Consider the following 25,609-nt stretch of genomic DNA (forward strand, 5'->3'; position numbering starts at 1 on the left):
TGTCTTTAAGTGTTACTTCACGTTGTTGTATTTCTTTCTTCCCCTAACAATACAGAAAAAATATCTCGTACTAATGAATTGATTTTTTTTCTACACTATTGCCCATTTTAGGTGTTTCCTTGTTTCCCTTGAACATAAAAAAAATGAAAGGATTTTTTTTACCTATTGAAGGCACGGTAAAATAGATGAATTCTGCTAGGAATAGACTGGTAGTGATAAATCGGACGAAGCTTATTTTTAAGATACCTTCATTATTTTTTATTCGAGAAAAGAAGTTCACGACCTGTGGGCCTTCTACCTCCATGGATCATTACTCTATTAGGCTTTCGCCCACTACGAAAAATTCCACCTCTCCATTAGTGCATCTAAAATTTATACCAAATTAGTAAAATTTGTCAATAAAATACATGAATATTGCTACTTAAATTTCTATTACATAATAATGATTAATTAGTTAATTAATTAATTAATATATATATATATACTTTATTAATTACTTATTTTTGGAGGGTTAATATAATTTGATGTAAAAATTGAATGCTGTATTTATCTAGAATAGAAATTGGAAAAAAAAAAGAAAAAAAAAAAGAGAAAAGAAATAGTACTAACCAAGATCTGGTCCGAGTCGAGGCAACATCGCATTTGTTGAATAGCAGTGGGAATTTCAGCGTTGGGGGAAATACAACAATGGCATCAAAACAGGGCATATCAATGGCTACCAATCTCCTCAAAACCCTAGCCGGAGCATCTTCCATTGTCCGGTCCAACACCAGAAGTCTCAGCGGTGTTGCTAGCAGCGAGGTCATCACCTCTCATACAGAGAAATGGATGCAGGTTAGAATCTCCTTTTCTCACCTCGTGCTTTATTTTTCTGTTGATGTTTCTTGTCGGAGTTCTACTCATCGTCATCGGTGCTGTGATGCCCTAGCTTATGGATCATCAAAAATTGAAATCTGTATTAGCTACTCTATTCTTCTCTACGCTGTTTTTGTCGCACAGTTTTCGTTATTGATAATATATTCATCTTCTTTTAAAGATATGTGTGTTTCTTCTCCAGTGGAGTGCTTCATAAGGAATTTCCGAATTTGGAGACACAAGGAGGATAGGATTAAAATCTCTTTTTGGAAACATATGTAGTTTGATACCCTAGGAAGTCTGGTTGTAGAAGAATCTGATAAGCAGAGCTGTTATTTTTTTGGCACAAATACCACGATGAAGATATAAGTGAAGGTGAGAATTGATCTCTAATTAGGACGAACTTCATATTTTGTGCAAAGGGAGTGAATGCTGAGTATTGCGTATTATACCGAAAGTATGCAATTTGTTTATATCACATGGAGAAATTGCATTTGAAATAATGATTTAAAATAGCTCAAGAGAACATCCCATGCTTGTAGTTTCTTATTACATGGACTACTAAGAAACATCAGTATATTGTATGGACTTTGAACAATACAAATCTGGAAAAAGGGAACAGATTGTCATGCATATCCTCAAAACCTTTTGGGCTAGTTTCAGGAGAGGTCTTATGTCAATCAGTTGTTAAAACTTAGAAGCAACCATCATATTCTGTCTTCAAATGTTGGACAATTTGGGACTAACAACTTGGTTCAAGGTGTGGTTCATGCTTCATTTTCTTTTCCTTTGAGATTGAACTTGACAAAGGACTAAGGAGTATACTTTTTACCATAGATGGTCATATATGAGAATGAAAATGGTTTATTTTCAAAATGCACTTAATGGGACATTGATGAAATTAGTTGTACATACACGGTGAATTTAGCATCATAAAAGCAAATAGAAGAATAGAATTAACCATAAAAAATAAACTAGAAGAATAAATTTTTTATAAAGTCAATCTCATCTACAAAGAGCAATATGTAAAGGGTAAACCAAATCTTTGCTCGTATGGGGAGAGAATATCTTTTCTTCTTTGCTGATATGATAGGACTGGTGGGATTAAAAGACGAATTAAACATTAGTGCAAGCATATGAGTGTATGTAGAATTTAAGTCAGGATATCTGCTGGGCTGAAATCAGATCATCTGTTGATACTTCAAGATTGTGCCAAAGCAGAAATGCACATTGGGAGTAGATGCTGCAAATAAGAACTGAACATACATAAGCTGTCAAGATTAAAGAGCCAGTGAAGAAGAAATCATGGCACTAAGAGATCACCCCACCCAACATCTGTGTTGCCGTTAAAACATAAGCATGAAGAGAAAGTGGAATAGTGAGGCCGCCGGAAGGTAGAACGCACTATCAAAAGGAGAAACCGCAAATTGAGAAAACACTAACCACATTTTCCTAGAAACTATTCAAAAAGGAAGCATCCCATATTAGATTTTCTACTTACTATTTTGGGTTTTTACAAATATGTTCACTTTCTTAAAAAAAAGAAAAACTTTTTGTCTACACTTTCTGGTATTTCTTTGTTTTTCTTTTTTCAGAAGGTACGATATTTATGTGTAAATAAAATAAACTACTCAAAAATTATGTAGCCACCCATATTTATACTGTGGAGTACTAAAAGAATTCCTAATCCTTTGTCTTCTCACAAGGATTCTTGAACATCAAAAACAGATTCAAGGTCTTTTAAGTACCCTTGCTTACACACAAAAATAGAAAAGGACTAGACACTCATTTTAACTACTTGATTTTACTGGATTTATTTTCAAAGCATTTTTTATTTCTCTAGGGTGTCCACCAAATACAAGTTGGGACAACCGTATCTCTCTTTCTGACCAGAAAGGCTGCCATCTCCGCTCCAGCATGCTAGAACTATAGGTATTCTTTTTTTTTTTTTTTTTTTTTTTTTGATAAAGTAAAGTTGTATTCCTCAGCAATGAGGGTATGCTGACAACCATCAAAAAGATTTACATCAGTGACCCAAAAAAGACCAACTCAAGAAATTGCTACTAAACTTATAAAGAAGAGAAAAAGTTTAAAATCTGTCCAGCATCCTCTATACCCTCCTCATTACACCAAAAACAGAAGGTCTTCATACAACGCCATTTGATCTTTTGTACTGATTCTGCAGTATTTTCCATACACCTCTTGTTTCTTTCTCTCCAAATAGTCCACCATATACAAGAGGGTATCATGTTCCACCATTTCTTCTGGCTCTTACTCCCCACTCTTCTCACCCAGCAACTAAGAAGGTCTGCAGTGTGTTCTGGCATTGTCCAGTTTGTGTGTGTTCTGCTTAGAAAATTGGCCCATAATTGAGCAGTGACTTTGCAATGGAGGAATAGATGGCTATTAGTCTCATTTGTCTCATTACACAGTGAACACCAAGAAGCTATTTCAAAGCCTCTTCTTTGCAGCTTCTCATGAGTTAGGCATGCCCTTCTAGCCACTAGCCATGAGAAACACCTCACTTTAGTTGGCACTTTATTTTTCCATACCTTACTCCATGGTCCAGAGATTTCCCCTGGAAGTTCCTTCACTTTCCTATTGTACAGTCTGCTGACCGACAACATACCATCATGATTGTGTTTCCAAATTATTACATCAACTTCCATTTGTGCCCTTGAAATCATCTAGTGTTTGTAGCATCTCAGCTACTCTCCCTATCTCCCAATCATTTAGTAACCTTCTAAAGCTGAAATTCCACCCTTGTTCAGACCATACCTCATTTACCATTGCATCTTGAGACGAGCTGAGGATATATATATCCGGATAGGAAGACATCAAGGAATCGTGACCAATCCAGTGATCTTTCCAGAAAAGAACCCTGGTCCCATTCCCCACTTTGTATCTAATAGTGTTGTAGTTGACCCCATAAATTTCTGATAGTTCTCCACACCGAGACACCATACGGGATATTCACCATATCGGAAACCCATGGGTTATTCTGGCCGTACTTGTTACTGATAACTTCCTTCCATACCCCTTAAGTTGATGAATATCTTCCATAACTGAACTGTCAACTTACAATGTAAAAAGAGATGATTGATTGCCTCAGCCTCCTCTCCATGTAAGTAACATCTAGAGCATAACTGGTATCCTCTCTTGGTAAAGTTGTTTTATGTCAAAAATGGCTCTTTTGTCAAAAGCCATGTAAAGCTAGCAAACTTTATTTGGAAGTTTAACTTCCCATATCTTCTTCCAAGGCTAACATCGAATTTGATTATTTGAGAGGTTGAATATTTATAAGCCGACTTAACTGAGAACTTGCCTTGCCTATTCCCTTGCCAAATCATATAGTCGTCAGCAGTAGAGGTCCTTTTGAATTGTTCCAAAGTATTGTAAACTTAGTTAATTTTTTATTTTTTTTGAGAAGGTAACATTGTAAACTTAGTTAATTTGCTAATCTCCCAATCATTTAGTAGTCTTCTGAAGCTTATGTTCCATCCTTGAGTTTCCCATACCTCTCCCTCTGCCGCTGCTTGTTGCTGACTCAGATTGTGAAGATCAGGAAAAAGTTATTTCAGTGATCCTTGACCAATTATCTTCCCAAAAAGATATATTCATTTCATTACCTACTTTGAAGCTGGACTTGTTCATGAATTTAGACTAGAGATTTCTGATCGACTTCCAAAGACAGTTTATAAGGATTAAGGACCATTCACAGACTTGGTTGTCCATTTTCCTTTTGTCCCATGCTTTTCTTTTATTACATCTTTCCATAGTGATCCATCTTCTGCAACAAACGTCCACAACCACTCCATCATTTAACTTTTATTCTGAACTCTCAAATTCTTAATTCTGATTCCCCCTTCCTTCTTACTGGTAGTGAGAGTACTCTAGTTGACCAAATGAGTTCTTTTATTTGTCATCGTTACCTTGCGAAAAGAAGTTCTTTCTTAGTGCATCTATTCTCTTCACTTCATTTACAGGAACTGAAAATAAAGACATTATATAAGTAGGCATTGCATTTAGTAGAGTGTTAATCAGAACTAATCTGCCCCTCATAGATAGATACTGGCTCTTACAGTTTGCCGGCTTCGACATCTCTCTAAAACACCATTCTGTATTGCTTTTGGTCTGCTCTTGACCCCCAATGGCATCCCCAGTAAACTATTAGCAGTTCTCCTATTCTTCCAGTTTGCTACCTTCGTTTCACATTTCTTTGTTCTATCTTTATGGGGGTACTTTTTTATGAAGGTATTTGGACCATTTCTTATTCTTTACAACTTTTTCTCCACTATTAGGTTATTTTTCTCTTAAATGCAACACTATTTTGACTCTTGCTTTATAGTTTCCAAACAAAATTGAACATATAAACTGGGAGATGCTAAATAGGTAGCCGTTGGATGAAACACTTAAAATGGTTTCTCTCCCTAATTAGTTCTTCCGAGTCTGTTGTGTCCTTCAGTTACTACTGACTAACATCTGATGCGTTATGTTCACTTAAGCATAGAATCTGAAAGTCTAATGAAACAAGCTTGGTGTTGTACTCTTTCCAAAGGACCACAAATTTCTGTGCACCTTGATATACATGGATGCCGGCAAGTTGAGCCAGCCAAATCTGAGGACAAACTTGACTTTGTCAGGTCCTCGCTTGGGATAGGCTAGCCTGAGATCTTCTTGCTTAAGATTGGCACAATCTATCAACTGAGAGGCTTGAGATTGAACTATTTCATTTGAGATAGAATTAGCCATTTCCAATTTTAACCTTTGGAATGAGAACCTTCGCAACTCAACTTTCAACACTTCTCATGTGGTTGTGTGCAAGACCTGAATCTTGTATTGCTTGCATGCCAAAAAATAGAAGCTAAATGGCAGTCATTATCGAAATCATGCGAAAGGAAAGATGAGATTGAGATAGGAAATGGAGTGGGAGAGACAAAAGAAGAAATATTGGAGACTCTGAATAAAAGATAGAGAGAACACATGATTGTAGATGGCAAGAAGGGACTGATCGGAGATTGGACTGACAGGACTAGAAAGACAGATGGAGGCGAGAAGTAAAATATGTGTCAACTGAAAGTAGATGTTGTAGTGTGTGCTTGTTTTAAAAAATGGATTTATTATTAGTGTGTATTTAACATAGGAGTATATATGAAGAAAAGTAGTAGGAAGATATTTAATGGTTTCTAATTAGACAAGATGTATTTAAGTTTCAAATTTTCAAGAAAAATGTATTTAAGCTTCAATTAAAGGGGCTCATGAGCATGGAGACGAGCTTTTATGGTATTGAGCTTAACAGAATGCTAGCGGTGTTGTCAAAGATTTGCTTAAGCCCTAAAGTGAGGCTCAAAACGTGTTGAGTGCTTTGCCTCAGTTAACGTGCGCTTGCGCTTCAGTTCCATCATCAAGGTTCTAACACATACTTTCCCTTGCCAATGAGCGACACTAAATAATTGATATTTCACTTTATCATATTATTTTTTTTCTTTTTCAACTCCTTTTACATATATTTGTCATTCATGTGTATAATTATTGGTCTTGGACTAATGTATATATTTGTATTTTTCACCCTTTTTGCCTTCTTTCATCAACACCTCACGCTTTATTTGCCCTTAAAACCCCCAACAAATCTTAGAGCTTTTTTATGCTTTTTGCTTTTGATAACACCAAATGCTAGTCAAACTAAGCAAGTTCTAGACTGCTTGAGTAGCTTGTGAGCTGTCCTACCATGCTTCTGGCCCAAGTAGTAATCCATTTTCCCCCCTTCATTCCCAATCCAAAATTTTATTTCTCTTTTTCAAAGGGTGCTGCACCACAGAGTTCTGTGACCATTTGTGTGGTAGAAAATTCATTATTTCGTCAATTTTTGGACGTGAATCATATGTAAAGCGCACACTTCCATGAGCTTGTCAGAAATTATGTAAACAGGTGACCACTTTATAGAAATGTCATGCCAGTGGAACAATAAACTTTGATAAGGAAAAAGGCAATGGAACAATAAGGTATCAAGGATTTCTCAAGATATGAAGTCCTTGTATTTTGCTGTTGTTTCTACCATACCTCTTTTAAACCAAAATTGCATTAAGAAATTTCTCCATATCAATCAGTGTCAAGCCAGTGAAACAATAAGCTTGTTCAGATATAGCTAGATGAATAAGAAGGACTGGAGATTATACCAAGATATAATGTCCTTGTTGTTGCTGTTGTTTCTACCATGTCACTTTTAATACAAAATTACAGCAAGAATTTTCTCCCTATAAAGTACTCTGTTTCTTTTCCCGACTGCTGTGTGGTGCTTGATGGTAGGATACTAGCAAGAAATCTCCCATGGAATTGATCAGTGAAGTTCCACCTATCAAGGTTGGGGGAAGGATTGCTGCCTGCGAAGGAGGTAATTTGAATAACATATCGTGCTCCCATTTCTTTTGCAAGTGTTAGTGAGTTGCTTAGGAATTATACTGCTTCCTTTAAGAAGAATCTATCTGCCTGAAAGTACTATTTTTTTCTTCTGAAACAGACTCGCCTGCTCTTGGTCATCCAATTGAGTATATATGCCTTGATCTGCCTGAGCCAGCTATATGCAAGTACTGTGGTTTGCGCTTTGTTCAAGATCATCACCATTAGGACTGCAATATGAGGATTCCTGAATTAAGAAGTCGTCTTCATTTTATATGCAAGCAACTCTGATTATTGTGTTCCTTTTGCACTACTGATGCGGGCAAGTTTTGCCTCTCGTAATAAGGATTAGGGCTCCGTGTGATCCATTTTCTTTTGCACTACTGATGCTTTTGACAAGTTCATTTCTCTCTTTTGCACATACATAGCACAAGCTTTTGCCTGATTAAATTTATGTTAGCTGCCAAAGGTTTTCCACATGACTTATATAGTTATATATATTACAATTCAACTATTACTCCAGAAACGCTTAGAAGGCAAAGTTGGAACTCGCCTTGAGGCAAGACACTTGAAAAATGAGTTCGGGTAAATGGCGGAGTTGCTTTTTTTGCGAGGCTTACGTCTTAAGCATCCAGACGTATGCTCCAAATGTGCTCTACGCCTAATGTACGTGGCTCGCCCTACATTTTTTGTACGAAACATGCCCTTGCGAACACTCAGAATTCCTTAACTAACCCTTTTGATTCCTCAATAACACTTCCATTTATCAGTTATAACAATTTAGAAGCTTGAGAATATTGCAATCCAAAGGCAAAGTCGTAATATTTGCATATTCCCTGGCTGAGAATATTCACAAGGAGGGTGAGCTTTGATGGAGCCTTTAAGTAAAATTTGCAAATGATTCTGTTGAAAGAGTACTCTTTAGTGGTAATTTTCAGCCTTTTTAACACTTTTATTTATATGCGCTGAATACGCAAGTGGCCATTAAAAATGAGTAAACACAGAGCATGCCTAGGCTAATCTGATGCAATGGAACTGTTAACTCGTAAGAAGCCAAAATTTCCCAAATAATTGAGAAAAGAATAAAAACCATTCTTTGAATGTCAGTAATAATTTTCTGAGAAGGCACCGCACCCTTGATCAACTTCTTTGACAAAAATCATCTAAAGGAAAAAACTTCATCACTTGTCACCCTCAGCTGCAGCTAATTTCCTCCTCTGCTGATGTTCTGCAACTTTGTAATCTACCACTTCACGAAACAAGTTAGCATCTAATACACAGTCCTCAGTCCCATATACAGCAGCTTGAACGCCAGCCATCATTTTTGCGACCTCTCTGCCTGAAAATCCCTCCGTCCTGGCTGCGGCTTCTCTCAGAATATCATCTGTCAAACCTTTTATCTCTATTTTTTGCTGCTGTTTCTTGAATAAGTTAGAGAACAAGCCAGGTTTCCTTTCCCCAGCTTGAGATATATATTTCTCCAGATACAGTTTGATCAGCTTGAAGCGCTCATCCTCACCAGGCAAAGGGAATTCAATGACTTCATCAATACGATCAGCAACAGCTGAATCAAGATCACCAGGCCGATTAGTAGCTAAGGCAAGGACTATATCTTTTGACTGATCACCAGTGCGGAAAAGGAGTGCATTGAGGGCACTCCTCTGAGCTTCACTCATGTAGGTTTTATTTCGCCTGAAATTGAAATGAAATGGTATGAACTCATAGACCAAATAGCTGTACAACCAAATTCTAAGCGCCAATCATCTTTACATGATAAAGTGAAAATCGAGCAAGCCATATATTATACCTGGCCTTGATATCAGAAATGAAGATGATATAACTGGTTAATCTAACAATGTGGCATTATTAATTTGACGACATTTATATGAGGTCAGAATTTTCCCTTTGACTTCAGCAAGTTCTCTCTCAAAGGAGAACAAGGACTCAGTAATGAAATCACCATTCAGACATTGTTATCTCTCCTGATTTTTTTCAGTGCCTTGCAAGTTGCAACTCTCAGTATTTAAAACAAATTCTTCCAGCACATCTTGAAGCCACAAAGGACTCCAGAAATTCCCGAACAAGAATATACTAATTAATTCATTGAAGGAAGTAGACCTCTTTGTACAGCAACCCAATTAAATAGTATAAACCTACTATGCAGATGTTTTATTAAAGATCTAGATCAGCCAGAGGCAGCAATGCTGGAGAAAAGGCACTTACTCGCACAAAAATGCATCTGCTTCGTCAATAAAAAGTAATAAACCCTTTTTGGACTTTTTGGACCAGTCAAATAATTGATGTATTTTGGTGACAGCCTGTGATCCCAACGGAGCAACGTCACCACCCGTCATCAATGCGTAGTCAAGTCCCTGACAACAGATTCAAGCATATTATTGACCACCAAAACAAAGTCAGAACCACCAATTTATAGATATTTCATGAAGGGAGTCATAAATCATCACTCTTGAGAGAATTCCCTTAGAGAACTTCTTGATGAGTGTCTTTAATTTCAGAATGGTGAGACTTTGCATCAATTTTATTTTTTTTCAGGTACTTTTTGTCAACTTAATAAGATGGTAGACATAAGCCTGTTCCATGGCAACTCAATGCTTTATTATAAATTGTATCAACAGGTTTCCTAACCCATATGCAATACTTCAACAATTTTGAATGGAACACATATCAATATGAATATGTAAAGATCACTGCTCATTAGTTGAAAGGGGAAGAAAGATCTTACCGATCTGCGAGCAAGCTCTCTAGCAACCATTGTCTTCCCTGTTCCTGGAGGGCCATAAAAGAGCATGTTGCGAAATGGAGCTTGATGAGCTTTGGTATTAGCAGTGGCATTGGCTAACTGCTGAATCCTTTTTTCAAGAGATGGATGTAGAATGACATCACCGAACCCTTTCTCAGATTTGGTTGCGGAACCTCCATTAGCACCTTTGAGAGAACTCATGGCTCGTGAGAAGAAGCCCGACCAGGGATATTTACCTCTAGATGACTCTCTGATCAAAGATGGCTGTCCCAATATTCTGTCCACATAACTCCAAACAACTCTTGCACCTTCCCTGCAATCCAGATAGCAAACTAGCATCAACCATACTAGATACACCAGTCAAAACAAGTAGTGCTAAAAAAGTACCTTCAAGAACAACCACAGGATACAAGAGGATAACCAAAACTTAATAGTTACTACCGCCTATCCCAAATCAACCAACTTCTTTGTTGATAGCCATTTGAAATAAACAAGTGGATTATCGATAGAGGCAGCAGTCAAACAAGACAATTCTACCAGTAGCTAATTATCATATGAATTCAGCATGGCTAAAATGATGGAAATGTTTACAAGTTTGCATCCCATTACAGTAGGATTCTCCTCGCAAGTGAATCTTCATTTTATCCCCATAAGGTGGTTTTGAGTAACAATGATGCTCAAACCAGAAGAACAAACAAAGAAGACTTGGGCCAATAACCACAACGGACTCAAAAAGCCAGCAGAAAGCGTCATCCCACTGAGGCGTCATAAGCCACAACTAAAATGATGGAACAAAGTAAAGGACTGATCAATGTGATTAAAACACCACCACTCCTTACTCCAGCCACCCCCAAAAAACGCAGACTTTATCAGCTCTTTAGCATTAGCTTTGCTATATATTGTATTTAAAGCTGATAGTCTTTGGTGTTTTTGTTATCGTTTGTAATCATTGTATCTTCTTGATGCTATCAACGGGATTCTCTTCCTTCATCAAAAAAAAAGTATGGTCAAAGTATCTGATGTCTGTTCATGTGGATTCTGAAAGAGGAAAAGAAAATGCCTAGATCCCACAAGCAATGTACATAAGAAAATTTACATCACAACATTTAGCATGAATTGGAAAAAATTGCACAAGCCAAAAACTTTCACACTGTTATTTTGAAAATATATTTAATACCTTGTTGTGTATATTCCAGCCGCGAGAGCTGTCACACCACCAACAGCCACAACAAGCTTATTTTGATCCGTTAGTATTGCCCGGAAACCACCTACATAAATGAATATCTTCACGTCAGAAAGATCATATTTTTGCATTAGCAGTAGCCAGAAATACAAGCCTAGCTACAATGTGTGCATTTGGTATAAATCTGTAGTGCTTTATTACCTTTTTAAAGAGAGAACTGTTACATACTGCAATTTATCTAATACAAAGTTCTAATCCACCACTCAAGTATCAGCACTAAATGTAGTCACTAGGGGCTTGCCAAGAATCAGAAGAATGAAGCATCTATGAATATGTAAGGAGTCCAGAAATCGCGTATGGTGTATTTAATTTTTTTCTGCTACTCAGTGAAAATGCTAAAAAGGAAAATGAGCACAGAAAATGTCTAAAATCTAAATAACAAACTCATTGATTGTTTCTGACACCAGCAAACAACTATTACTCCACAATACTTAAAACAATTATAAATTCAAATCTCTTCCTGTTTCTGTTTTCCGTCTCTTCAGCAAAATTTACAAACACAACCCATTGGCATGAAAGGCAGATTCAGACCAAAAAAATTCAACATCAAAACAAGGTAAGTATGCATTACGCAAGTCAGTATTAATAACATGAATGAAATAGAGGGTTATGGATCATAACTCTACACATGGCTACCTATTAAGAAAAACTCTATACATGGATACCCATAAAATGCAAGCTTTAAGATGGTCGTTAGAGAAGAACCTCCAATGTGCTCAAAAGTCGTATTAATCGCGGCAATCCATTTCTCCCTTTCAGCATTTGCACGGTCCACTAGTATTCTTCTGTTAACATCCTCAGCCAGCTTTGCTTCATGCGCTCTCCCCTCGGCTTCTGCCATAGCTCTCACTCTAATAGTTTCACGTTCTATCTCTGCCTTTTCTCTCTCTGTCTGTCGGCGCTGCGCTTGGATTTGTTCTTCTGTTGCTCGTCTAGCAGCCTCTTGTCTCATACCTGATTCCTCTTGCATTTTTACCAACTCCTGATTTCTAGCTCTTTGATGCTCATTTTCTGCCTGCAGAATGCAAGGAGAAGTCAGCTTTATCAGTTAATGCAATACCAATTTAACCATGACATTAAGAAGACCTTTACATGCCTGCATCCTTTTCCTTGCTAATTCATCTTCATATCGAGCCATCTGTGACTTGATTTGTGCCTGTTGCTGAGCTAGTTTCTTCTGTTCATCGTATACAACCCTTTGTCTCTCCTGTTAAAAGAAAGAAAGTTAATCACATAAATTTTCCCCATAGGTACATAAATAGCAAAGTTCACATTTTGAAATTACAAACAAGAAAAGTAAAATGTGGTGCACTGATAAGATTAGTGAACAACAAAAAAGGTTTCCTTTAGATTGTTTAGTGAACAAATAATTATTTTTTTATGAACGAGGAATCCTGAGGGCCAGTAGCATAAGGTTCGAAACTCGGTGGGGATAATGGGCCCACCCTTTTAAAACAACAAATAATTATCAAGTGCACAAATGTCGAGCATTTTTCAAATCCGCTAACTTGGTTCAAACAAATGCTTCTTTTTTTTGCATTACGCACTCATGAGATGGAAAAACTTAACTATTCAGCAGGCCACTCCAGAGCCTGTTTGAATGGAAATTAGTTGGAATAAATGGCTTAATTATCTTCAAGAACTTCCCTAATAGAATTTTTAATGTAAGATAATTGAGCTATTTGTATTTGGATTAGCTTGCACATGGAAATACATAATCATGTCCCTGGGGCCAATGAAATTTCTAGTCCACTTTTAATACCAACCAGTAATGCTTGATTAGGATTTATAGCATAAGTAAGAAAAACAAAGGACATTACACATGGAATATCCTAATTAAACAACAGAGATCAAAACCACAAACAAATTGTGCAATTATGAAATGAAACAACCGTTCAACTTACAACAATTATTTGCAAGCTCATACGTCTGATTACGGATTCATCAAAAGGGAAACTTTCTATATCTATCAACAAAAACAAATAAAGGAACCTTCTTCTTAATGAGTTGATACACAAGCGTCAGTTCACCATAGAAAATCAATCTTACCATCTCAGCTTGAGCTTGCAATGCTTTAAACTCTTGCATTTTTGCAGTTAACTCTGCTTGCCTCGTCTCTTCTTGCTTTTTAATCACATCAAAAACCTACAACAAAGATCTCACGATTTAGTATCTTCCACACCATAGAACATCACAAACTTGGAAAAGAAAGTCAAAGACAAAACCTTTGCCTTGCATAGAACATAAGTTGATCAAGAATACCACAAAATACCTCTCAACCAACCATGAAATATCTCATTAAAACAAAATTCAATCTCAATCAGAGCTATTTTCCCACTTCAACACACATCCATTGCCAAAAAGAAAAATATAGAAAAACGACAAGATTGTGAATCATGTAGTCTTATATTCAGTGTGAACACCATAGCAGTTCCTTAATTTTTCTGAAATAAAATTTAAACTACATAACAATACACAATCCTTTAATTTTGACAGTTAATATATTTTCCAACTAATTGATTCCCCAAATAGTAGCAACCAAACAAATTGGGACATTTCAATCATGTTTCCTAAGAATAAAGCTAAAAAATCAACTCGGGTTCCAGACCTGTTTGGCACTTTTGGAACTATTAATCTCCCTCAACGCCTTGGCCCCTCTCTCCAATGCCTCCGGATCAAAACCAGCTGAAGTAGTCCTGGGATTATCATTTCGAACCTTTGGCTTTTCAGGAGCTTCCGCTGTCGGCTGAGGTGGCTTAGGAACATCAGCAGGAGCACTCGGTGCGGCATTAGTAGAAGAAGAAGTGGAAAACGGAGAGAAATTGAAACTACCATCGGCATAAGCAGTTTCTGTACCAAATTTGGCAGAAGCTAGGGCTGCAAATAGCCCTGCTGCATAGGTTTTTCCCATTACTGATTGAGCTTGTAGGCGATGAGAAGAATTGTAGGGATTTTTCTTCAGTTAGTGTGGCTTGATGGAGAAGAAAAGATGCACAAGGAAGAAGCCATGAAATGTCTGTAAGGTTCAGGGTTTATGTAGGGTTTGAGATTTATTGGGTGAAATGGCGGTTTTGGGCCTTCCTCTCTTTGTAAAGAGTCAGAACCGGACTTGTATTAATGAACCGGGCGGTTTAGTGGTTTTTTTTCTATAAACAATTCAATTATATTACTTCATAATATGTTTTAAATGTTCGTATTATTGCATCATCTGGAAATAAAAATTTAGGTAAATTATAAGTAGTACATTTTATGTTCGAGGAAAATACAAATTTAATATCTTTCAAATGATTCATTAATCTATGGCATCTATTTCTCATGATGATAATTAGCATCTTCTTGAATATCATATATTTTGCATTTATTAGTATATGAATCTTGATCAACCATTATGCACCATTCTTTCCATACTTTCTTAAGTACTTTGACGATTATTATTTCATCTGCAAATGAAACATGGGTGCTTAAGACATAAAGCAAGTGTTCACAATCATTCATAGTCGTTTTTTCGAGGATTGTCTTCTCCTTTTTATTTGTAAATTCGCATATGTAAAAATAATAATAATTTCATTTTGTATATGAGTAATCCATCACGACTCCTACTAAGTATACAAGTCAAAACTGATGAAGTTTACAAGTATTATCATATTAATGTAAAAAAAATAGTCTTATTATCTATATAATTACGTTCATATGTATCACTGAAAAACATAATAAATTTCTACTTTTCCATTTTATCATAAAGAAGAAATATTTAATCTCAATAGCTCAATAAAATCTGAGTACTAATATAATACACCAGATTATTTTATTTTTGGTTCCTTCCCTCAATAGGTGGGAGAACATGTTTATGTTCAATTTAGTGGTCAAAAAGTAAATGTACAAGTGGGCTCCTACGTAAATGATGGAGGCCCATATTAGCTTGAAGGGATCACTCTACTCATTATGTCATTCATAACCCTCCCTACTTATTGGGCATTTCAAGCCCATATAAGACCTTAATTTACACGGGAAAATTACATGATTAAACAAATATATATTAGTTAATTAGTCATCATAGCTATTATTTTAATTAATTATCACTCGCAACCGATATTTAGTGATAATTACGTGGGTTGGGATTTTGTATTTTGTATAATTCGTAAATTGTATAATATAATTTGTACAACTTTTGTATAATATAGTTTGTATAACTGTTTAAAGTTCAGATATTTGTGTTTGAATGAATTTGTTGTTTTGAATTTATACAAAAATAGCTCAGTTATACAAACGAACATGCAAATTTTACAAACTCACCCGCAAATTATACAAACCCACGAGTTATACAAACGAGACAACTTAAACTGTAGCTACAACCCGTAAATATGCAAACTATGGCTATGGAGCATAATTAAGTTTATTATAGTGACTATTTGTGAAAATTTCCCAATTTACAATGCATAGGAAACCTACAGAAATCTCATATATTTGGGGGCTAATTACATCTTATTCCGAAAGTTTCTCTAGTTACAAAAGTCTCGAATATTTTATTGCTTTCATATACATTCCTTGTTTGTTCGATACATTGCAAATGATACATTACTTAATGGGAGGGCTATATCTGAGAGGGGATAGAGATGTATCTAAGAGGGGATTTTTTTTTCAAATGATAAGAGAATTTTAGATATAACGATATCTTAAGTGGTATATTAATGTAATTATTCGTATGTTTTTCCCTCCTTTAAGATACTCCAGTTTCCTCCATTTTTCTCTTTTGCCATTATGACAGTGTTTGAGTTAAAAGATGAAAAAACAGCATTTGAAGTTGAAGAAATAATAAAAACAGTGTACAAGTTAATTATGCCACGTAATTTTTCATTTAAGAAATGATAGGAATTAGGATACATAGTAACACACAACATAATTTGATGGGACCAATTGTAAGTACAACTCTATTTTGGTCAATACTGAATAGTGCGTAATGCATAATTGCTTTCCAAATTTACAATAAATCAATTTTTTGCAACAAATTTCAATAAATAAATAAAAATAGTTCTTCACATAAATTGAGGTACATGGAACTTGGAAGAGTAATAAATAATGGTGCATGAATTTATAAAACTGAAAGTTTTCCTTTCAAAGAATCCAGAAAATTCACACAAAAAGTGAAGAATTTTTTTTAAAAAAAAAAGTAAATCAACCTTCACAGAATTAGTCATTGGATATATAAGACTTGATACAATACTGTTAAAGACTTTTAGCATAAGTGATCTTCGATACAATTACGGACTTTGCGTAGACAGAGTGCATTATCATTGTGGTGTCGCGGCAAGTTTGGCTCTCAAATCTTTCCTTAGTATCTTTCCAGATGGAGACTTCGGAATCGCATGAATAAAATACACCTTGTGCAATTTTTTATAGAATACCACCTGCCATATCAATTTTACGTTAAATTATGCTTAGTAAAATTCTACAGTTCTCTTCTAGATTCGATCCGAAAAGATTGATGTATTACCTGTTTGGCAATAAATTCCTTTATAGCTTCTTCAGTAAGATCAAAACCTTGGGCCGAACGGACTACAAATGCAACCGGGACTTCCCCTGCAGCATCATCCTTTTGCCTGCATAAATTAATTAATTAATTGTTAAAACATTTTTAAAACTTCAATATATAAGAGCCAAATTAACACAATAATTTTTTCTATGATTCAGTATATGTGGAATTGTATTAATTGTACTTACGGTACAACAGCAGCATCTGCAATTTCTGGATGGCTTATTAGAAGAGACTCAAGCTCAGCTGGTGGCACCTAAACGAACCAGCAAATGAGTTTAAGTTCTATACACTAATGAACTGATGATATAAAAAATATTTAACGTTGTCAATATATATATATATATATATATACCTGGAAACCTTTAAACTTTATGAGCTCTTTGACTCTATCGACAATGTATATTTCATCATCGTCATCTACATATCCTATATCGCCGGTGTGGAGCCATCCATCGATATCTATGGTCCGTGCAGTGGCCTCATCATCATTCAGATAACCTAATTAACCCATACATATAACATTTTAATATAAATTCCATATTATTTATAGACGATTACCTAATAAGAGTATCATTTTTACGCTTTCAATGTATGGAAAGTAAAAATTTATAATGAATTAATAACGACCTTTCATGATTTGAGAACCGCGAATGCAAATTTCACCGGGTTGGTTGCGGTCAAGGGAGCCACCGGTTTCCGGGTCAACCACCTTGAGGTCCGCATTTCGAACCACAGAGCCACATGAACCGGATTTAGTTGATAATGGTTGCTTTGCAAATGCTGGACACATTGTTACTACTGGTCCTGCCTCTGTCATACCATATCCCTGCAAATTCATGTGAATTATTAAAAATATTAATTCCCATGTTTTTAAAATTTCCAGAATTTTTTGCCTGATTTTACTTTATGAATGAAGTGCCAAATATATTTATGCCTATAAATATTTGGCACTACAATTTATGGTATTAGCAATACAAGAGTTGGCATAAATCAGCATAAACATGGTTAATGATATAGTTGCTTCTGAAAGTGAAGGATATTTTTGAATACGAATAATCTTTTAAAATATTATGTGATGAATGTTATTTTTAATACATCAAATCAAATTATAAATAAAAAATAATGTCAATATAATTAATTCTTACATAACTAAATTCAATAACACTATTTATTATACCCTCAACCAAACTAACTTAATAGATTTGGAAACCGCCCTAATCCTCCCAAAAGAAAGTGTTTGGTCAAAAACCTTATGCTTTTCAATTGAAAAGCACTTCTAGATTATTATTTTTATTTGCAAAAGCACATTTGCTATATAAATTCGTTCACTTTTTGAGTAAAATACCAGATTTGTATTAAATGGCCGTTACCTATTTAAAAAGGTACTCTCTGAGTTTAATAATATTTGTTCACTATTTAATTGGCATATTTTTTAAAATTTATAAATAGAAAAGTAATTTTACTATATCACCCTTTGAATATAATAATTATAATGTCTTGAAAAATATAATTGAGAAATGATTATAATTAATGATAAGGGTAAATTATGAATTAAGTGTAAAATTATCCATTGATTTTATAAAGTGGACAAGTATTGTTGAACATTCCAAAATAGTATAGTGGACAACTATTGTTGGATGGAGGGAGTATAAAAACGTAGATGAATTTAATGTTCCAATAATAGTTGTTCGCTGTTGACTTTGCACACTTCTTAATAAACTATAAATAGAACGGTAATTTTATTATATCACCTTTTGAATATAATAAATACAATGTTTTGAAAAATGCGATAGAAAAATAACTATAATCAATGATAAGGGTAAATTAAAAACTAAGTGTAAAATTATCTATTATTTTATAAAGTGGACAAATATTATTAAATATTCCAAAATATTATAATTGATAACTATTGTTGAACGGAGGGAGTAACAGACAATTGATATGTTTGTATTAAATGGCCGCTACCTATTTATAAGGGTATACAAATCTAGATGAATTTAATGTTACGTACCAAACAATTGATATGTTTGTATTAAATGGACGCTACCTACCGCTAATATTTTACGTGCAGAAATTGCAACCGTCAAAGAGTCTGAAGTATGACAACATATATTGAAATATGATATGAAGAAATAATAGTTAAATTAGTTAGAAAATTGTTTCCTTATAAGACAACCTAACTGGATTTGATCATTTATATTATGTGAGAAATTTAGTTGTTAATTAATGTAATTAGGTATGTCCGTTATGCATGTTGATTACGTCTTAATCACTTTTATATTATGACAATTTTGAAGAAACACAACTTTCAATCACCATATTTGGACCTACATTTCCGGCTTATTAAACCTTTTGTAAACAAAGTTTGTCGATCTTGATTATTACACCTAATTGTGTCATTTAAAGAAAATTTAAGAAATAAGGCCATTCTAGAACTTTTAGAAAATGAGTACACTACGCTAAAGAAAAGAGAGAGAAAAAAAACGCATCAAGTTGGAATTTGATCCTTGTACTTCCAAGTAAATAATTTAATTTTGAAATTTAATATATGTCAAAAAGATATATACATAAAATATCTAATTTTGTGTAGAGAATAGAGACCATAAGTTCACGTACATTATAAACTATCTATTTTAATAGCTCATATGTAAAACTAGTTGTTTCATCTTATATTTTCTATTTTAAGTTAATACAAGTTTTCTGTTCACTTATATTTGTGCACTATTTTAAAAGTATATTTTAATCTTTAATTGTTATTTTTAACATATCAAGAAAAGACAATATTTTTTTCTATGTTTTGCTTTTATTATTAATTACTTATTCTCTTATTTAATACTCCCTAAAACATCAATTAATAGGATTAACATGCTAAAATAGTTATGTCAATATTATTTTTTAATGGATGAATCAAATTCAAATGTTGCAACATTTGGGAATCAATGACTATATAAAAATTGGGAAATAAATCATTCAAATAACATGAAATTAAATTGGTTATGGTTTGTTGGCCAAAAATAGGAAATCAAGAAGTGTCATTTCTTAGCTAAACCAAAAAAAAAAACAGGGAACTGTGTTTGTTTTTTACCTGTCCAAATATGGCTTGGGGCATCTTCTATGGAGTGCTTCCTCCAGCTCCTTCCCTAGCGGCGCAGCCCCAGACAGCACGAGCCGTATCGAGCTCAAATCGAACGAATCCACCATTGGATTTTTCGCCAATGCAAGAACCAGGGGCGGAACTACAGCAGCGACTGAGACACGGTGTTTTTGTATCAGCTCCAACAGCACACTAATTTCGAATTTTTGCATCAACAGAACACTAGCTCCAGCTCTTAACGAGACTAAAAGCACTGAATTCAGCGCGAATATATGAAACAGAGGAAGCACACACAGCACCACATCGTCATGCTTCAAGTAAAAATTTGGGTTGTCGCCATCCACCAATTGAGCCACCCCTGTAATCAAGCTTTTATGAGTCAGTATCACTCCTTTTGGCAACCCCGTGGTCCCTGACGAAAACGGAAGAGCCACGGGGTCGTCAGGATGGATAACAACTCCTTTTGGCATATCCTCTACCTTAGCTTCCGAAAGCACAGAGAAATGCAAGCAATTCTCCGGCGGATCATCAATTGTAACGACCGAAAAATCCTCCCCAATTTTCGGATCATTTTCCGCGGGATCACGGAATTTATCCACATACTGCGATTGAGTAACAATTAATTTCGCATTCGAAGCTTTCAACTGCTTAAACGCTTCCGATTTCGTGTAGAACGGATTAGCCGTAGTGATAACTGCTCCAATCATAGAAGATGCTAGAAAAGTAAACACAAATTCCGAACAGTTCTGAAGAAAAGTCATGATAACATCTCCCTTTTTGATCCCTACCTTCGTTAAACCAGCAGCAATTTTCTGGCAGATGAGATGCGTTTCACCAAAAGTGAATGTTTCTCCACTGTTGCCTGCTATAAGACATGTCCTCTCCTCAAACTCCGATAACCTTTCGAACAAGTAGACATGGAGTGGTATGTTATTGGAAATTGATATATCTGGTAATTTCGATCTGAATACATGTAGCTCTTCCGAAGATTGATTTTGATTCGGAGAAATTACAGAAGATAATACCTCTGCTTTTTGGGCATCAACAGTAGCTACACTCGCCATTTCTGGTTGCTTTTTTATGAGAAAAAAAGTTGAAAAGAAGAAAATTTATGAGTTAGAGAAGAAAAGTAAGAGAGATTGGTATAAAAGGAAGAAGAGAAGGTGATATAAATACAATTGAAAGTAAGGTGGAGAAAGTTAGGTGAGTAGTTAAACGTGTGGCTTGGTTGAGAAAGAAGAACAGAAGGGTAATTGAGTAGTTACGTTGGCATTGAGGAGGATGACAAAGAGTACTTGGGAAGTCTACCACACCAAAACAAAATAGTACCAAATACAAAATTTAAATTTGTTCAGTTCAATATTTTATTTCATTCTTTTGCATTATAAGTGCAAAAAATTATGGATGAAATTAAATGGTTTTCTAATCTTTTAAAAAAACGTTTCATATACTTTTTATTAGAGATCTTCATATTTACACTAATATCAGAGAAAGTCATTCTCGTTAATCTAAATGAGGTCAAGTTAAGTAGGACTGTGTATTAGTCGGTTCGGTTTTGAAGTTTACCAATTCGACTTATACATTTTGTAGATATTAAATTGTTATAGAATCATTAACATATCGACTTATTAGTTATTAGTTTATCAGTTATGATCGTTATTAATTTAACCGTTAAGATTTCATATAATTAAAAAATCATTGATAATAACTTTAAAACAACGTGAAAAAACAAATAAGACATGCACATGAGCTGACAAACAACATCTTGCTCAAAAGCAAACGTTGACACCTTATAGAATAACCAAGAGTTTGAGATAATCATAATAAAAGTATGAAACTAAATCCTAAGTTAATGACTTATATACACATTTAGTACAAATATAAGTTGTTAATTTATTGTCAGGTAATCGATTAACTCATTTAAAAAAATCTTCAAATCGTTAAGAATCAATAAATCCAAAATAAAAAAAATCAAAATTCTTATCAAATTCACTAAATCAATAATAATCTATTAACAATAAATCAATGGCATCTTTTTAGTTCAAATTACTGATTTTGATTCGATTTTATAAGGTCAGGAGTGAAGGAGCAAGTGGACTTGACTAGTGAACCAAGACGATTCCTAGGCAAGAATAAAATAAAAAATTAGTGGTTGATTTAAGCTATGTGTTGTCCCTATAGTAAGCTCACATTCCAGCTACCTCCGCTCAAGGAAGTTTCAAGCAATTCTTTCTCATCAACCTCAACCTTACCTACCAATCTACCATCAATTCACTTGGCTCATTTCTTTCGCAAATACATGTTCTAATTTAATACGAAATTTAAAAATATTCGTTAATTATAAAAAATAAAATTAATATTTAATTATTAGATTCTCAGTTGTTTTTGTTTTCTTGTTCTTTAATTTGTTTTTATTTTTCTTGGTATTCTTCATTTATCGAATTTAATAAGATGTTGCTTCCGTATGAATATCTTGGATATGTTATGGGATATACTCAAATAGCCAAAATTTATGTTTACTATATTTGATTATATCATCCTATCTTAGTAGTTTCACAATTTTGTTTTCTCTCTTGTTATTCTTCATTAATTAACTAGATATATTAGAATTTGTGCCATTACGAGTTCAATATATGTTACTTTGTTTTTACTTATTTATATATGACACTGATGAAATCAGGAGATTCAACTAATTTTTTGTCTAGTTTTTAAATATATTTAGTTGTTAATTATTGTGAGTTACTCCTCATATCTCAATTTATGTGGCGTTGATAAAATTTTGAAAGTCAACGAAATTTTTTATATGGTATGTTTTTTTTATATTTTTAAGATGTTCATTATTGTGATTTACAATATATTTTGCGTAATTTCTAAATAACAATGGACTAAAAAGAAATGTAAAATAAATAAATAAAAATAAAAAATAATTAATTATCCTCACATTCTCTCGTAGAAATTAATCAATTTATATAATGTAATAGTAAAAAAGATTGAGAAAAAGAATTGGATAAACAACATATAATAAAAACATCCCAACAAATGCAAATCAGCAAAGACATGAAATGAGGAAAAGTAAATAGGCCTAGATGAGGTCTAATCATTTAATCAAGTTGACTCATTTCATTTGATCAAATTTTAAATAAATTTAACAGTTAACTCGTTTAATCCATTCTTTTAATTCAATGTATATCCAAACTTTTAATTCAATTTATATCCAAATCGAATCGAACCCTTTATTTCATCTTTTATATGTACTCCACACGTGAATTTTATACTCAATTATGTATGTTTAAATCATTTTTACAAACAAGTATACTTATAAAAGAAACATAAAATGGACATTAGTTAAATGACAATCTCAAAAGTAGATAATAAGTAGGTATTATCTACTTTCCCCTTTAAATTTTAATGTCACTCAGACTATTATCAATGAAAAAATAACATGTTTTTTTTATACTTTTTAATGTTTTTGTATTTTATTTTGTTGATATATGATTAATGGTTTTTGCTCAAATTTTAATTCCCCACTTTATAATTTCTCCCTATTTTTTCTTCTCCTATACCCATTTTTTTTATATAAAAAAAAACTAATGATTTACAAAAAAAATCCAATCAAACAGGGTATTAAATAATCTCACATTCTATCTTGAGATTATCTTTGGTTATTCCATGAATAATGATCAAGACCCATATTTCTCAATTAGGAAATTGTTTAAGAGAGTGCTACTATAAGTTTAATTTTTATCTACGTATAAACACAATTAAGTTTAGCATTCAACATAATCAGCCGTAAGCATTAATTAGTAATCAAAGGTGATCACAAACGGATGTGGTGTAGCGAATAAGACTGCTTTTTCCTTATTTAAAGGTCTCGGATTCAAATTTTGGGTATGGAAATTTTTTTAATAGGAAACGCTTCCCCCTAAATGAGGCCGTACGCAATGACTCCAATATAAATAGTAAATATCGAATGAAAAACAAAACAAATTCAATAGTGATTAAAATGTACGGTCTAAATTAAAGTTGGACGGATCATCAAAATAAGCTGAATAAATAAATGGGCCAATAATGTCCAATCCTACTCATGCTACTACTGGTCAAATTACGGTCAATGCTGATTCATATAACTCGATTTGAATTTATAAAAAAATATACAGTTGAGAGATTCTCATTATTAGATGTCCAATGTTTTTTTAAAAAAAAGACATCTTTGGTACTTTTTTTTTTATATTTGGATTCTACATTTGAACCCTAATTAAATCTGAATCACATACCACATGAACATATTCTTTTGGTACCTGTATGTATCAAATTAATAAGTTACAAATAATCATAATCTAAAAATATGTTCTTTCTATTTTTTCTTGGTCTTCCTAACATCCTTTTCAAGGAAGTTTACAGGAAATTGAAAAGAGATTACTAATTAATGAACAAAGAAAGCTACAAGACTTATGTGGTGGATGTTCAATTTTAGAATTGAAAAGAATACTTTATTTAAATATTGTTAAAAGTTCAAAAGGAATTGAAAAAATTTACCATTAGAAGTCTATAATAAGCTCAAATATAAAGTTAATTGACATTAAGAGACATGCATCAAGAAAAGAAGTACCATTAAAAGTCTATAGTGAGCTCAAATATAAAGTAAATTGACATTAAGAGACATCAAGAAAAGTATTAATTAGCTTGTCCGGATTGACTTATTTTAAGTTAAAATAATTTTAAAATATTTTTAGAGTGTTTGAATAAATTATCAAAAAATGCGTATGAACACTTAAATCATGCTAGATATTGTTGCTAAAATAACTTATTTTTAGAAACATTTTTTCTAAAATGACTTTTTAGAAGATGCTTTTGAAAAATAATAATTTGTGTTTGGTTAATTCATTTGAAAAGCGTTTTTGATAAGTAGATTGTGTTTGGGTAATCATTTTTAAAAATGCTTTGAGAGTCAAATTACGAAAAATGACACGTATCAATGCACTTTTAATATCAAGATTATTTTGTAGAGAGAAAATTATTTTAAATATCTATTATAAAGTATTGAATTAATATTACTTTTATTAAATTAATATCTACATATTTAAATTTTGAATCAATATTATATATAGATAAATAAAAAATAAATTAAATATTAATATGATATTAACATAATAATTTAAATATAATTAAAAATATCAGACAAAATAAATTTAAAAACCATTCCACAAATTAAAATCACTACATATGAAAATTCACCACAATAAATAAATAAATATAAACAATATATTGGTAAATATGTATATATGACAAGGATAGTTTGGTCTTGAAAAAAAAAATTCTGCTTCTGCTTTTTTTAAGAAGCAGATTTTTTAGGTTCTTTCCAACAGCAGAAAAACTACTTCTAATTCCAATAAAAACAGTTTTATATGTTAGTCAAACACCTTAATTTCTCTAAAAAATGTTTTTTCATCAAAATAAATGATTTTGGCCACTCCTAACAACAATGCTTAATTTTAAGCTAAAATATTAAACATTAGTCAAAAGTTAGAGATTCTAAGAGCCTGTTTGGATTGGCTTAAAAAAAACAGTTTTTAAGTTAAAAATAAAAAGTCATACTGAAATGACTTTTAAGTCAAAAAATAAAAAGTAGGGGGAAACCTACTTTTGGTTTTTGACTTATTTTAAGTCATTTTAAACTTATTTTAATTTTTTTTACCTTGCCAAACACTTTTCAACTTATTTTAAGTC

General features: G+C 33.3%; 3 protein-coding genes across 3 annotated transcripts; 1 reads left to right on the forward strand and 2 right to left on the reverse strand.

The window, feature by feature from the left end:
* The first annotated feature begins 606 nt into the window (after positions 1–606).
* On the forward strand, positions 607–7,626 carry LOC125813959 (NADH dehydrogenase [ubiquinone] iron-sulfur protein 6, mitochondrial). The gene is made up of 3 exons (XM_049493439.1): positions 607–834; positions 7,162–7,246; positions 7,373–7,626. The coding sequence occupies exons 1-3, from the start codon at positions 688–690 to the stop codon at positions 7,477–7,479; spliced, it is 339 nt and encodes a 112-aa protein (XP_049349396.1). The 5' UTR covers positions 607–687; the 3' UTR covers positions 7,480–7,626.
* Positions 7,627–8,322: 696 nt separating this feature from the next.
* Positions 8,323–14,269, reverse strand: LOC125813933 (uncharacterized). The gene is given in 7 exon segments (XM_049493413.1): positions 8,323–8,943; positions 9,475–9,623; positions 9,995–10,325; positions 11,190–11,280; positions 11,961–12,462; positions 13,305–13,400; positions 13,864–14,269. Coding segments are annotated over 7 exon segments (1,983 nt in total). The 5' UTR covers positions 14,167–14,269; the 3' UTR covers positions 8,323–8,432.
* Positions 14,270–16,417: 2,148 nt separating this feature from the next.
* Positions 16,418–21,068, reverse strand: LOC125813937 (4-coumarate--CoA ligase 2-like). The gene is given in 7 exon segments (XM_049493417.1): positions 16,418–16,660; positions 16,747–16,852; positions 16,974–17,041; positions 17,141–17,286; positions 17,416–17,614; positions 19,874–19,902; positions 19,905–21,068. Coding segments are annotated over 7 exon segments (1,707 nt in total). The 5' UTR covers positions 20,947–21,068; the 3' UTR covers positions 16,418–16,543.
* Positions 21,069–25,609: the final 4,541 nt, after the last annotated feature.

Source organism: Solanum verrucosum, unplaced genomic scaffold (assembly GCF_900185275.1).
Source record: "Solanum verrucosum unplaced genomic scaffold, falcon-dt-bn FXZP01000205.1, whole genome shotgun sequence".
In the NCBI taxonomy this organism is placed as follows: domain Eukaryota; kingdom Viridiplantae; phylum Streptophyta; class Magnoliopsida; order Solanales; family Solanaceae; genus Solanum; species Solanum verrucosum.

Bases quoted from the DNA above. Each gene is read 5' to 3' on its own strand.
- LOC125813959 (XM_049493439.1), top strand. From the start codon at position 688: ATGGCATCAAAACAGGGCATATCAATGGCTACCAATCTCCTCAAAACC. The intron at 835-7,161 runs GTTAGAATCTCC...GCTTGATGGTAG, and splicing joins ATACAGAGAAATGGATGCAG to GATACTAGCAAGAAATCTCC. The intron at 7,247-7,372 runs GTAATTTGAATA...CTTCTGAAACAG, and splicing joins GATTGCTGCCTGCGAAGGAG to ACTCGCCTGCTCTTGGTCAT.